Source organism: Hylaeus anthracinus, unplaced genomic scaffold (genome assembly GCF_026225885.1).
Source record: "Hylaeus anthracinus isolate JK02 unplaced genomic scaffold, UHH_iyHylAnth1.0_haploid 11982, whole genome shotgun sequence".
NCBI lineage: Eukaryota > Metazoa > Arthropoda > Insecta > Hymenoptera > Colletidae > Hylaeus > Hylaeus anthracinus.
In genome coordinates, this window is record NW_026534330.1 from 14,334,726 (window position 1) to 14,350,220 (window position 15,495).

At 33.2% G+C, this 15,495-nt stretch overlaps 2 protein-coding genes across 8 annotated transcripts in view; one reads left to right on the forward strand and one right to left on the reverse strand.

Moving 5' to 3' along the window:
- The window catches only part of LOC128886388 (transcription factor 12), a 526,407-nt gene that overhangs the window by 273,306 nt on the left and 237,606 nt on the right, over positions 1-15,495 (reverse strand). The window lies entirely within an intron of this gene.
- Positions 10,223-14,380, forward strand: LOC128886425 (uncharacterized). Its single transcript, XM_054141344.1, has 3 exons — positions 10,223-10,328; positions 13,466-14,052; positions 14,131-14,380. Exons 1-3 carry the CDS (start codon positions 10,286-10,288, stop codon positions 14,260-14,262), a joined length of 762 nt encoding a protein of 253 aa, XP_053997319.1. The 5' UTR covers positions 10,223-10,285; the 3' UTR covers positions 14,263-14,380.

Genomic DNA, 15,495 nt, shown 5'->3' on the forward strand with positions numbered 1-15,495 from the left:
AAATATTGAAAATGAATTTGATAAATTCGTGAAATTATGTGTATTCAATATGTGTGTAATGAAAAATTTCGTGAATTCAAGAAAGTCGCCTCCATAATTCAAGTTTTAATTTTTAGGTACAATTTTATTCAAATATTAAACAATGAATAAAATCAACGTATAGTTGTCACTTTATTCGTGACAGTTATTAAATTCAATGGTTAATTTGTATTTATTCATTTTATATTATAATATTAGTTGTTAACGGGACATTAAGCATTTTATTCATATTTAGATGCCCTGACAGGTTATATGCTAATAAAAAAAGACATACAGTTCAGTAATATAATAAACAAAACATAATTTCAGAAAAATTACGATGAAATTAAGAATTTTCTAGTTCGATAAGCACAAACTTTGAAGAATTCGAGACAAGGCAATACTTTACACCAAACAAAAGAAAAGGTAGGAAAAGTCCGTATTTCTTACATAGTCAGACATTTATACAAAACTGTACAAATTGAAAAAGGTTGTTTATGTTGTATTCGTTGTTCAAAATATTAGGGGGACCAGAAAGTAATGTCGTTTCTGCAGATGTCAATACTTGTTTATCATTTATCAGGTCATTGTGTACCAATTGATTTTTATCGATCTGAGTTAGAAAATTTGCACACTAGATAGCAAAAGGTTGTTGGTAAAGAGTGCGAACATAATTGATTAAAAATTAAAACTTGTTATGAATTTATTTGATAGAATTTAATGTAAAAGAAACGACATTACGTTTTGGTCCCCCTAATACTTCTCTACGTAATAATTTTGCTCAGCCCTGGTTTTCATGTGATCTGGAAAGGTCGCAAAGTTTATTTAACCGACTTCAAAACGGAGGAGATGACTCTATTCGACATATATATTTTTAAGGTATGTTCATTTTTAAGGATTGTCCACAGTATTCTTTGATAATAAGAATCACTTCTTAAAAAGAATTATCGTATTTAGAATGAAACAACGAATGCTGACAAATATTTTACATTTATTCTTACTTTTCAATTTAATTTCTCTTTCTATTTGATAACGAAATAAGTAGTAGACTCTTGTTTAATTCAAAACCGAACCTTGCCAACACGTCCTAAGGTTTAGTCCTGGAAACTACTGAAATAACGAGATATTCCGTTGTATACAAAAAAACTTACAGGTCCTCAATCATAGCTAGAACGATAGTGGTTGAAACCCGACTTACTAAAATACAGGAAAGACAACACTAATTTATTATTAACTCAAAACTGATTTTATAGCTCAGCAACCAATGCAATCAAACGCTAACATAATCCCGTAGCTCAGCGAATAATGTAATCAAACGCAAAATGTATCTATACTCGCTCACTTCCGTTTGATTACATTTAAAAATGAAAAATGAAACCAGAATGGTTTTTAACCACATCGTCGTCATATCGTCACAATATCACAATGTTCAAGATGTCACAAATTTACTTCGTCACATCTGACATCCTCACATTGTCACGTTGTCATATAGTCACAGCGTCACAACGTCATACAATCTCATTATCGCATCGTTATGGTTTTCACCAATAATATACATTTCAACTAAGGCCGAACGCACACGGGCGCAACCGATTTGAAATTAGTGTTCCAAACCGTTTGCACTCTTTGTTTTACCTGCTCCTCTATCTTTGTTTTATCCACGGTCGCATGCAACTAGTTTCAGAGTGATTTGAAACTGATCAGTTAGTTGCGCACGTGTGCGATCGGCCTAAAGGTCGATTCAGACTATATGACACGTTCCGGCAACGAGACGTACCGGCACCGACACGACAAAACATTCAAACACGCGTTTTAATGGAACTATTCACACTATTCTCGTTGACGGAACGTTCAGGTCGGTGTCTGTTAAGTGTGAATAGTTCCATTAAAACGCGTGTTTGAATGTTTTGTCGTGTCGTTGCCGGAACGTGACGGTCCGTGTCGTATAGTTTGAATCGACCTTTAATGAAAGAACAAAAGTAATTGAACCGTTTCGTGGAACGAAAGCGTCTCGAAGCCATCGCTAGAAGCGGGCCTCTCTCTCTCGGACCCGAACAGAGCGCGAACCCTCTCCTCTCCCCTTGGCAGCCGTCGTGTCGGCGGGCCTGCAGCGTTTTGGCTTTGCCCCCCGTTCCCTTCGCCGCGTCCCACGCGCTTTGCTGACAGGAAGCAACCCCTAACGCGAAGGGCCAGCGTTTTTGCTTGCACTCTTCTCGTGTAGCAACGAGACTAGCCCTGCTACGAGTGTGGGTGGATATTCGGCTATCCGACGGCTGTACGACGTGCCGAAAACATCGGTCCACTTGTTGAGTCGGAAAGAGAGCGAGAGAAGGAGCGACGGAGAACGGCGTGCATGCGTCTCCTCTGCACTCCACGCGAAAGTGCCTCGGCTACGGAAGATACGAGCTGGTTACGAGTACGATTACAATATCTACAGTAGTTCATATCTACAGAATGGATAAAATACTCTTTAATCCTCTTAGTACGTTGGTCGCGTTACACCGACATTTTCATTTTTAAGAGATTTATAGAAGCGGTACTTATGTATATACAGGGTGTCTCATTATATCTTTCCACGCGATTATCTCGCAAAATATTCATCATTCGAAAAAAATGTTTAAATGAAACATGCTCTATCTGAAGGGGGACATTCAATGGCGTACACTGTTTTTTTCTAGGTGGAAGCGCCTCCGAGATTTGAAGGTCACCTTTGTTTTTTTAAATAGAAACGTAGGTTTTTTTCACACTAGACATATAGCTTATCTCAGGACAAATTCATTGATCTATATTATGTTGACTTTGAAATGTAATTCAAGGTCATTTCCATGGCTTAAAGTTTTCTTCTTCACTGCACGTCCACCATAAATCGATTATGGTGTCAGATTGAAATTTTGTCAATGGTCTCAGTGTAGGATAATGCATGATCCTTTATTTTTCTTCTATGTGCTATTTTCGAATAAAGCAACTTTCAAAAACACGGGAGAAATGAATCGTCACAATTTTCACTATTGGTGTGATGAAAACCCTCACTGGCATCGAGCAATTGAACATCAGCGTCAATGGTCTCTAAATGTTTGGTGTGGCATTATTGGTGGCTATTTAGTGGATCCATATTTTTTTAATGGTACACTAACTGGAGAACAATACAATAATTTTCTTCGTAATGAGTTGCAAATCCTTTTAGAAGACATTCCACTGCTCATCAGAAGAAGAACGCTTAAACCATGGAAATGACCTTGAATGACATTTCAAGGTCAACATAATATAGGTCAATGAATTCGTCTTGAGATAAGCTATGTGTCCAGCGTGAACAAAAACTATGTTTCCATTTAAAAAAATAAAGGTGACCTTCAAATCTCGGAGGCACCTCCACCTAGAAAAAAAACAGTGTACACCATTGAATGTCTCCCTAAAAAGATTATAATGAGACACCCTGTACATATAAGGGTTTATTTTAATGAAATGAATTGTTGGTGCAAAATATGTTTGAATATTATAAACATTTCGGTCGTATGTCTGCTCTTAGTCACCAGAGCATAAACCCATACTACTAATTGTTTAAGGATGAACCTTTCCTAAGAAAGGTTGAAGTTGTGTTTACTTTCGTGAAACTTCGCCATAGTTTCCCACTAAATACTGAACATTGAATGTTTAACATGTTAAGGAAATACTTTTTCTATTTTGGGTGGAGAAGATAGAGATTTTTTTTTATTCTTGGTACTAAAGGTCTTTGAAATATTTCTACCAAATTATGTTAAGAATTCTGTAACCTCAGAAATGCAGGGTCGTTTCAATAAGTAGACAAAATAGTTGTGTTTGATAAAGAAGAAATTTATAGTGAAAACAGTGCATAGACCAAGGATACATCAGATTCTGAAGGTGAAAACAGTATTATAAATAACAATATTAAAACCATTTCGGTCGTATGTCTGTTCTTAGCCACCAGAGAAAAGAACCAGACTAGTAATCTTATACTGTATTCATCCATATATCATTCAATACTTTCTCTGTATTTTTATTATTTAAAGTTGAATTCAAGGCGTTCTCAATACCAAAAGTTTTTTTTATTAATGATTAAATATATTAAGAATTTCATTGGAGAATTAAATAGAAACAAAAAAATTCGTGTTAAATTAGGAACTTGACATTACAAATAAGCTTATAACTATAAATATGTTCATTTAAATGTCGTAATTACAGAGATATTCGATGAATTAAAATTTCATGTACATTTGTTTTCGATTGTGCCTCCTATATATTCTTAAGATATTTAAAAAATAATACTCCAGAATGGCCAAAAGAAAGTTACCGAAATATACCACACGATGGAGAATTATAAAATGTAATTTTTACATAAAAACATAACATTACAACACATTATTGTGTAAAGATATATTGAAGAATCAAAAATACTTATTTTTAATAACATACAAAATGTTAATGTTTTTTAATAAAATAACAAATGGAAAGCTTATAATATGTCTTCCTGACATAAATAAAACTGAAACATTCGCCTTGTACTTTTTTATTGTATTCATCTTGATCTATTTGTTCTTGTACTAGACACAGTGTACTAGATACAGTTCATAAAAGAATTAATGAATATTGTTTATCGTCCACAATCTCGCATATTATGTATCACTGCCTGTCCTTTGGAAATTAATTCCGACCAGTAAGACACTCATGCCTAAATTTAATACGATCGCAAATGAATAATATAAATATAAGTTACGACTAGACTGCGAATCTTTATGCATTTACAGGAAATTTGAATTTGCAAGAACCTACAAAATGCAAACAATATGCAAGAATATAAAAAAGATTGAAAGTAAAGTTCATGTTATAATATTTGCAGAATAAAATAAATTCCTATTTAGGTTCAATTTTTGTAGACAAGTTCGCGAAGATTTTATTTTGAATAAAAATCCGCAGTCTAATTATGACTACTGAATAGTTTTCGCGCGTTGCTTTGTGTTTCAGCACAAAGGAATATTGAATGATGTGAAAGGGTTCCATGTGAAGTTGGACACTTTTTGGAGTAGCATCTCAAATTTTGACGAAATTTTGATATGTTGTAGTCTTTGATGTGTTTTGTGTGTTCTGCAACGGTTAAAGTCTTGTATATGAAAATTGTTGGCTTTACAACTGTTAAAGTTTTGTGTAAAACTGACAATTTTCAAAATTTTTAAATCTTTAACCGTTGTAAAACACATAAAACACACTACATTAAAGACTACAAAATATCCAAATTTCGTCAATATCTGAGATGCAACTACAAAAAGTCTCTGAAGAAAGATTCTTAACAGAAATCTTGAAGTAATATTTTTATCTTTTGGTTCTCGTTTAAAATATTGCTGAATGTTTTTGTAAAGAAATGAAAAAAGATTTTTTGATTCTAAACATTTTTTTCGGAATACTATTCAAAGAAAAAGGAAAGAATTGCACCGTGTCTAGTACAAGAACAAATAGATCAAGATGAATACAATAAAAAAGTATAGTGAGAATGTTACAGCTTTATTTATATCAGAAGAACATATTCTGAGCTTTCCATTTGTTATTTTATTTAAAAACATTAACATTTTGTATGTTATTAAAAATAACTATTTTTGATTCTTCAAAAATATGAAAACGTTTAGCAACAGTGAAAATTCTTACCAAAAAAAATTGGGTCGTTATGGACTACAAAGTTTAATTTATCGAAAGTTTTCTACTTCTTTTTTGGATACATATCATACATTTTACAATTGAATGTAAAAAGGACCATGACATTATCTTTATTTCTCAAAAATATGTTAATTTAAAAGAATGTTTTTTAAAATGCAATTTTCCACAATATTTTAAGGTATTAAAAAAGGAAATAGAAATCATCTCTTCGTTACTTATACATCCACGAATTAATTGATACAGAGAGAAGTAGAAATAATAAATACTTATTCTGTTTGTTCATCTAGAATCTAGAGAATGGTATAATCAAGCATTGATAATAACGCGAGAGCAACGACGGTTAATTTCATAAGAGACGTGTTGCACAAATATAAATGTTAAAGATTATATGGAACTGTTTAATTTCAAATTCTGTCTCAAGAGACAAAATTATACAATAATATGGGATAACATTATTTTTGTTAATTAACAAGTCTTAACAGCTTTAAATAAACACCAGTATATAAATACCAAGTTAATAGTTAATTACAATAATATTAAACTATAAAGAACTTTATAGTCACCAACGATTCGTAATGAAAATTGAAATCTCAATAACGAAATTGAATATTTCATTCATTCGAATAATTTTTTATCAAAATACCCGTCAGGTCTTCTGGATAATTGATCGACTTAGATACGAGCTACTTTGTCTCCTCATTGATGACATATGATGTCATAATACGATAGCAATGATAGCGATTAATGAACTTGGACTTGTGGACTACAGAATTTTTCGATGCGATAGATCAATAGAGAAAAGTATGTATTTTAGAGCAGTGTTTCTTAAACACCACCTTCCCGAGAACCTTCTTAAAAAATGATCGTATGATAGACTCTCTAAAGTGGGATCAAATTAGTATTTTTCTGCTACATTTTACAAGTAGTTCATAAAAATTATATTTAATTTAAATAAATTCCTATCTTTTAATTTGTAAACCTAACTCGTGTAGACCTTTCTTTAATTTTTTAATACTGTCAATAATAAATTATTTTTGTTTTAATGAATACTTTACAGACTTTGTAATTTTACTTGCGAATAAAAAAATTTCATGGCAAACAAACATTTGATAAAACTCAATGATTTTGATTACTTTTAACAGAAACAAAACAAAAACTTACAAGTAGTTTGGTTAAATAAATAAATAAATAAATCGAATGAGCAGGGGAATAATGGCTCCAAACCAAGTAAACTTGATACATATTAATCGTTGGATAACTCAAAAAGAAACCTTCATTCCACGTATCAACCCACTATCTCTATTATTACAATAGTTGCATAGCAAAACGTAGTTTACAGTTTCAGCTCCATTTCTTTTATTTAGTTAGTTTATTGCTTTAAACCACACGTGGCTTATACAGCATATAATAATTACAAGAATGACATTAGTTAAATGTTGTACAATTACATGTTTTCACACAATTCTTATATTACATATTTTTAAGAAATTATAGATCATTTTTGACCCTTTAATGTCGGGACGACTCAAAAATGAATGAATACAACTTGGTTAACGATAATTAGATCTGAGAAGCAATTCGACAAATGTTTCACGCTCTACGTGAAACTCTGAACACTGCCAAACAATATGATTTAACCCTTTGCACTTGGATGTCCAATATGAGGAGACATCGCAAGTCTAGCAAATTTTGTTAGTGATTATATAGAATAATTTTATGGTAGAGCAAATGTTTAGAAAATGCATGTTTCCTTAAAGTTTTCTTATTGAAATTGTACGAGAAAGCAAGCCAAAATATGGTATATATAGAGAAAGATTTAGAAACAAAATTTATAAGCAAGCGTTACGTAGAAAGAGTATGAAGTCGCTGAACTTTTAGATGCTGGAATTACCAAAAATTTGACCATTTTCTACCAGTCACCTTTCGTATATTTTTCTGTTATTATATCGCCACGTGGAGAACCATTTCAAATATTCCTAAAACATTTGTACTTTTTAGAACTTTAGTGGTACGTATCTGAAAGTACCTTTAAACCTTTTGAAAATTGTAAATGTTACAGCACATTTCTTGAAATCTACAATATAACGTTTCGCTAAAATTTTAAATGCTGGAATTACCAAAAATTTGACCATTTTCTACCAGTCACCTTTCGTATATTTTTCTGTTGTATCGTCACGTGTATACAATAACAGTAAGTAAAGTGTTTTCTAAAAGAGGCTTCAGGGTTTTGTTTTAATAATGCAATATGCCTGTCAATGTGGCGTACTGGACACTTTTATGTAATTATGTTGAATTACAATCATGTGTACTTTATTTAAAATATATCAACTGAACATATACATTACAATGTATACAATACATCATAGGATATATTAAATATATTAAAAAACAAAATTCTGAATCCTCTTTTGAAAGATGCTTTACGTTTGCAGTGGTGTCAACGCTTCAAGGAAGCTAAAAGAATGTATAACCAAGTCTAGTAATACTAAAAGAAACACCTTTCCAAAGTTGGACCACTTAATGTAATGCGATTCAAAGGGTTAAATCTTGCGATGCTGCTCCATAATCGCAAGCGCCGTATGAGATGAATTTCACTCTGGTCAAAGAGGTATTTAAATTGTGGTTAGAACGACTTTTATTCAGAAATGTTACAAAATCTCTATTCAGTCCATGACCATGTACCCAAGGTGAGTTCACGTTTTTATAAAATTTTGAAAGTATTAGGTCGTCCCATAAGTTCGTGCTGAAAACTGTGTCAATATTTAATTAAAAGAACTACAGAAATTTTATAGTGACGGTATAATGACTACAGTGAGTGTAGAATGTATTCATACATCGATCAATTTCCCAAAAAACTTTTGTGTTAAATTGTAGTTTATTAACTCCTTTTTTTATAATCAATGATATTCTACATATTCTCGGAAATCTCTAGAATAGAGTTCAAACAACAATTACTAGTTTATATAATTTGCGAAATTAACGATAAAATACGAAAAATCGGTAGAAATATAGAAGCAATAAGTATTCGCACGGTTCTTATGACAAACAATTTACAGTAGAATTTCTAACATAAGCACATCAATTTATTGCTTCGTGGGAATAAGAGAACGTTAAATTTCCAGTAAAAAATACTTAAAAAATGCTCTAATAAAGGAATGAAAGAAGATCTCACTCCGAATAACATCGACATTTATGACAGTTCATTTAATGTCTAGAAGAGTTGCAGTAATTGTAAAATCAAAAGGACATCCCATGAAGTATTAATTATTTATAAATTATTGTAAATTTCGTTTTTCTTTTAAATGACGTTTTAAAAATTTAACATGTTTACGAATACTTATTCCTTCTGTATTTCTATCGATTTATTGTTTCTTCTTGTTGATTTCTCACTTATACAAAATACCTAATCCTTTCGTACTGTATCTATTCTAGAGATTTCCAAGAATATGTAGAATATCATTGTTTATAAAAAAAAAGTTAATAAATTACAATTTCATACAGTTGTTTTGGAAATTGATCGGTGTACGAATACTTTCTACAGCCACTGTATATCAGAGAGGTGAGAAAATATTGTAAAATGAGAGTGACTGTTTTATAACACTTAAAAGTATGTTTCGCATAGTAATTCGAGTAGCAGAAGTAGAAGTGGCACGAACTTTTAGAAGGACCCAATAGTTTATTCGTTGTTTACACTAATCATAAGACCAATTGCCTTAACCCATTAACTGCCAAATTTCCGTTCCGGTACCGTTCAACTTACAGACGAATTTTAAATGTGTTCGCTTGTTGTAAAAAAACGAAGCACGGAATACACAGTTTCTACTATACACGATATTGACTGATATATCCGTATATAGAATGAAATTAAACTGTCAGGCATACCAAATATACTTCTGGTGCCTAACGGATTAACACTTTATCTACCGGGCTATTTAGAAACAGACTTTAATTCAAAAAAGAATTTTCTACAGTATCATATGCCAATCTAAGCTGACAATAATTCCTCCACACTGTTACTGGGTATATTGAAAGCCAAGTCTGTTTCCAAACACTGAACATTGTAAGTAGGCAACCATCAACACAGTAAAGAAATTCGAATAGCTAAATACTGCAATTAATTAATTAAGATATTGAAATCTCCAAAATCCAAGTGTTCGTATACTTTTGATACGCAGTGTAGGTTTCACAGATGTTTATCGAATTGTGCCTTCGGTTGGATCGAGAAACTGCAAAATTATTGGGTGCGCCACCGCTGCTAAGCGATCTGTTAGGCAAAAATATCTTTATTCCGAGCGTCGCAGTGGAAGGCCCGCGACGATGCCGCGGTTTCGGAAAATCTGTCGTCGGAGATAAACGAGATACCTCCGTGGCGCCAAAGGTAGTGCTCGTTAGTTGGAAATTCGTGAGTAATTTTAGTGTCGTACCCACGCGACTGACCGAAGGTATATAATTACCTAACCTCACCCGACCCAATCTAACCCACTTGGCAAACCAACGAGAGTTCCAGTTTTTCCGGACTGAAATCCGGATATGACCAGCCGGACGTCGTGCAGGAAGAAGTTTCATCGAGATACAATCAAATTCCCGCATTGTCGCAGGCTCGATGCTACACTGCGTCGCAATAAGAAAAAGATTTACGAAAAGAGGTTCGTAAAAAATGATCAAATTTTTGGTAATTCCAGCATTTTAAATTTTAGCGAGACGTTATATTGTGATTTCAAGAAATGAACTGTAACATTTACAATTCTCAAAACGTTTAAAGGTACTTTCAGATACGCATCATTAAAGTTCTGAAGAGTACAAACATTTTGGGAATATCTGAAATGGTACTCCACGTGGTGTGTCGTGGTGTAATAATAACAAAAAAATATACAAAAGGTGACTGGTAGAAAATGGTCAAATGTTTGGTAATTCTAGCATCTAAAAGTACAACGACGCATTATTTTATAGATTCAAAGGAATTAGATATTACGTTCAGAATTCTCAAAATGTTTAAAGGTCTTTCGAGATACGTATCGTTAAAGTTCTAGAGCGTATGCAAACTTTAGAAAGTCCCCTAGTGAGTATTATGGTTACTATAATTTACTGTGGAGAATATACACTGCGGTGCATAATTATAGTACCACTGATTTATTATGATTTTTTAAACTTAAAAGAAAAATTCAAAGAAAGTAGTTGGATGATATGAAAAAGCAATGTAAATAATTAATTTCAGAAGAAATATACTGAAGTAGTCTAAGCATATATCGAGATAAAGTCGAAAAACATTATAGAATTGGTGCAAAACTATAGCACCACGTTCATTTTCATCACACTTCAAGCGTGTTTGTCACATAATTTTCACCTAATTCAGAGTTTTATTTATTAATAAATACAATACACGCGGTAAATATCTTACTGTGAAAGAGTAAGGTGAAATTTTAGCTTATAACAAGCTAGAACTGTGAATTAGGGAAATTGCACGTAAATTTGGGCGATCCTCTAAAGTAATATCAAATTTTTTACTTAATCCGTCGAAATATGGCTAAAATAAAAAAGGAGAACCTAAGAAGCAACCGTTCCCACGTGCTGAGAGGCAAATTATTCAAATTGGGAGCAATAGTTTGAAAAGCTGTCGGGAAATTGCAGCGGAATGTAGACTCGAAGTGTCACACGTTGGATCATTCAATGTGTCTTTAGAAGGAATCCAAACATTGCCAGACGAAAACTAATTTCAGCACGCGTTCTTTCTAAACGCCACAAAATAGCAAGAATGGATTACGCCCGCGAAAATATAAATGAAAACTGAGATCGTGTAAATTTAATATTAATCGACAAATTAAGAGGTGACATTGTTTTCTTCCATTTAACGTTCTTTGTTAGGTAATACTTTCCGATGAGAAAAAGTTTAATCTCGATGGCCCAGATGGGTTCAATTGTTACTGGTAAAACCTACGAAAAGACCCAAAATATTTCTCTAAACGCAATTTTGGAGGGGGAACGTTAATGGTATGGGCTGCGTTTTGCTCGAGTGGCAAGTTGGAATTAGCGTTTCCTTCATCCAGAATGAATAGTTTGGAATACATTGAAATATTGGAGAAGAATTTGTTGCCGTTTATTCATTCGAAGAAGCACGTTACTTGGATGTATCAACAAGATAATGCCCCAATACACAAAAGTCGAGCAACACTAAGGTGGCTTCAAACATTTTATATAAATTTAGTAAAGTGGCCAGCGTGCTCCCCGGATCAAAATTCCATAGAAAATTTATGGTGTATGATGGTACGGCGTATTTATATGCACAAAACCAACAATTTTCGAGCATTTCGCAATTAAAAGAAGCTGTATTAAAATCCTGGAACGAAATTAACGATGAAATTTTGAAAAAACTAGTTGGGAGCATGCCAAGTCGCATTTTTGAGTTAATCGAGAAGAAAAGAGGTTCTACTCATTATTAAATTATTCCCTTTTATTCATTGAAATTATAATTTAATCATTACATTATAATTCAATATTGTTCTTATATTATAGTTCCATTGGTGCTGTAGTTATGCACCCATGAAATATCTATAGTATTATTATTAGTTGTCTTAAATAAATATGTTCACCGTTTTATCATTACTATAATATATTTTTAACCTCTTTCACATGATACTATTAAAAATTAGAAATTATTAATTAAATCTACAAAACGCACGAGAATTGTAGCGGTGCTATAGTTATGCACCGTAATGTACTTGTGTTCCGAGTGCACCGATCGCGAGGCCTTCAAAGATCGACGCCTTCTCGATTCTTAGTTTTCGGGTTCGAAGCACGGATATAGCTCTTTGATGGAAAGGTCTCAGCAACGATTGATGTCGACTCGTCTCTCCGTCCGACTTGTACTCTATGCACCTAGGTCAGGGACTATTTGCATAGTTTGACACTTTGCTGACCAGCTGTTTCGAGCCAAAGCTATTTCTATCTAGTAAACATCCTCAAAATGCCGCTGACATGTACTAGATGGTCACCGATGTTGCAAAAGCATTGATAATACTCGAGTTGTGTAATAATGTAGTAGGATCTATGTATTAATGTCGATTTTGTCATTGTGAGTCTGTGATTTGAAATCTAGGAGAGTTATATGTACAAGCTTTTGGTTAGATGCCTTTACTGGATAGTAGGTAGATGCCAGAGATGGGGGTATTCATATTCATAAATATGGATACGAATAAATTCTCATCACGTGGATTTGTGAATATGACGCATTATTCACATTTTTATTTATAATTATCTCTTCATTAAATAACGTTAATCACTTACTTACATTGTCAACTATCCCACACAGAATCATTTTCACTCCAACCAAATGGGTAATTACAAAAATTATGTAATTTATGCAAATGAAACAATCATTGTTGTTACTATTATAAAAAACGTTATAGTTGTGTTAATAAATACGTATACGAAACTCTGGAATACGTATAAGCACCTTGGATAATAAATTAATGACACACTCCCTTAAGCTGACAGGACCAAATTATTGTTTGTGGTACAAATTAGTAAACAATAAGTACTAAATATTCCATTAAGTCGGATATGATTCTGCTGATTTGATTCTGTATATATAAAAAAAAATTGCAACGCCGAGCGAATACACGTGCAGGCAGTAAGCTAGTCTTGTCCTGCACGCTGGAAATCGACGCTCGCTTGTTTCTTCTTTGGGTTTGCAACTTTCTTGGATACAGCTCGCCTTCTCCAAGAATAGTATACTACGATATACAATACCGAAAACTGCATTGGGGTTTTTGCTTCTGTTTTACAGAGGAGGGGAAAGATGAAAATAAAGAGAATTTGGTTGAAGAGGAAAGTCCATTAGACGAAAATATTTTACAAGCTCTGGGAGAAGATCCGATTGAGGAGGAAAGTGCTGAAATTAAATTGCATTCATCAATTGCAAAAAGATGGAAGCACTGGTTTAATAATGGACTAAAAGAAACAGAAAAAGAGAGATTAACTAAAAAGTACCTCAGACTTAAAGGTCTGATTGTACCTAAATTAAATCCGGAGATTGCAATCATGCTGACTGAATCATCTATTACAAGAGATAAACACTTTGCTGAAAGACAACAGTTAGCAACATCAGCACTGGCTGCGCTTGGTTCGGTAATAAGGGATATCGCGGAAGAGAAGGACGGTATCAATATAGTTAGTTTTGTAGAAAAAATAAATGATGCTGTAAAGCTAATAAACCATATAACATTTGAGGAAACGCAATCTCACAAGGCGTTCATACTCCCAATGGTGGAGAAACAATGTAAGACTCTTCTTAAGGAGTCGGAGACAGACAGTTTCCTATTTGGTACAAATTTAGGAGCAAGAATTAAAGAAGCTCAAAATTTGAACAAGATGGTAAGTTGATCTATCTAAGAGTCCTGCACAATGCGGTGTAAAACGTGTTAAACATTATACTGATTAAACACTCCACAGGGACAGAATTTAAAAATACAAAGTTCTCATTCACCAATGAGAAGAATTCCTCTCCAAACTGGAAATTTAAACTACCAAAACCTGCAGTCGTGGAGACCGGCATACGCCACTGCAGGGAATGGAAATCAGTAAGGTCAAGCCAGGAACAGATTTTATTTCAAAAACAAACAACAGCCATACAACCCACGGGTCCAGAGTCAAGGAACGTTCAAACCCAGGAACCCCAAAGGACAAAAATGAACGTAGGTAACAATGCTGGTAAGCTTAAATATTTTAAGCGTAATTGGGAAAAGATTACAACAAACAAATTTGTATTAGAAACGATAGCCGAATACAAAATCAGGTTAGATTCCAAAGTAAGTCAAAAACATCTGCCAAAACCAAAATTTGGATCTGCAAACGAAATACATAAATATAAAAAGGTTATTAATACATTGTTAGCGGAAGGTGTTATTGAACGCTGTAAAACGCGAAAAAATCAATTCTTGTCAAGCTATTTCCTTAGAGAGATATCAGACGGCTCATTTTGATTTATTTTAAACTTAAAGAATTTAAAAAGATTTGTAGCGGTAAACCATTTTAAAATGGAAATTTTCCAAGATATTTTATGGGAAATATTGATCTTAAAGATGTTCATTGCCAATACACAAGGCAAGCAGGAAATACTCACGATTCGAATTCTTAGGGAAAATGTTTTAGTTTACGTTTATGCCAAATGGATTGTCCTCTGCTCCTTGGATATTCACGAAAATACTAAAACCAGTAGTAAATAGTTTACGAAAGAAAGGAATTTTTATAGTCATATATTTGGACGATATTCTATGTATTGGGAGAAATTATAACGAATGCTTACATGATATCAATGAAACAGTCAAATTGCTATCGAGTCTCGGGTTTATTATAAATGAAAAGAAAAGTATGTTAGTGCCTGCGACCAGATGTAAATACTTAGGTTTTATCATAGATTCTGTTGAATACTCAATTGAAATTCCTAGTGAGAAACGAGTAAAAGTAAAAGAAATCATTAAAAGATTCCTTAAAGTAAAAAGCTGCAAAATCAAAGAATTTGCAAGGTTAATAGGATCGTTAGTATCGGCTTGCCCAGCTCTCGAGTATGGAATGTTATATACGAAAACTATGGAACGTAAAAATTATTAGCATTAAAAGATAATGATTATAACTACGATCAAAAAATGCAAGTCCCAAGTAGCATAAGCTCAGACTTACAATGGTGGAATAACGCGATAGAGATAGCAGTGAGCCCGATGAAAACAGGGATGGGGCGCAACGGATAATACTGACAGTGTTCGTGGCATGTGGACGGAGAAACAAAAAAGATATTCTATAAATTATAGGAAATTGTTA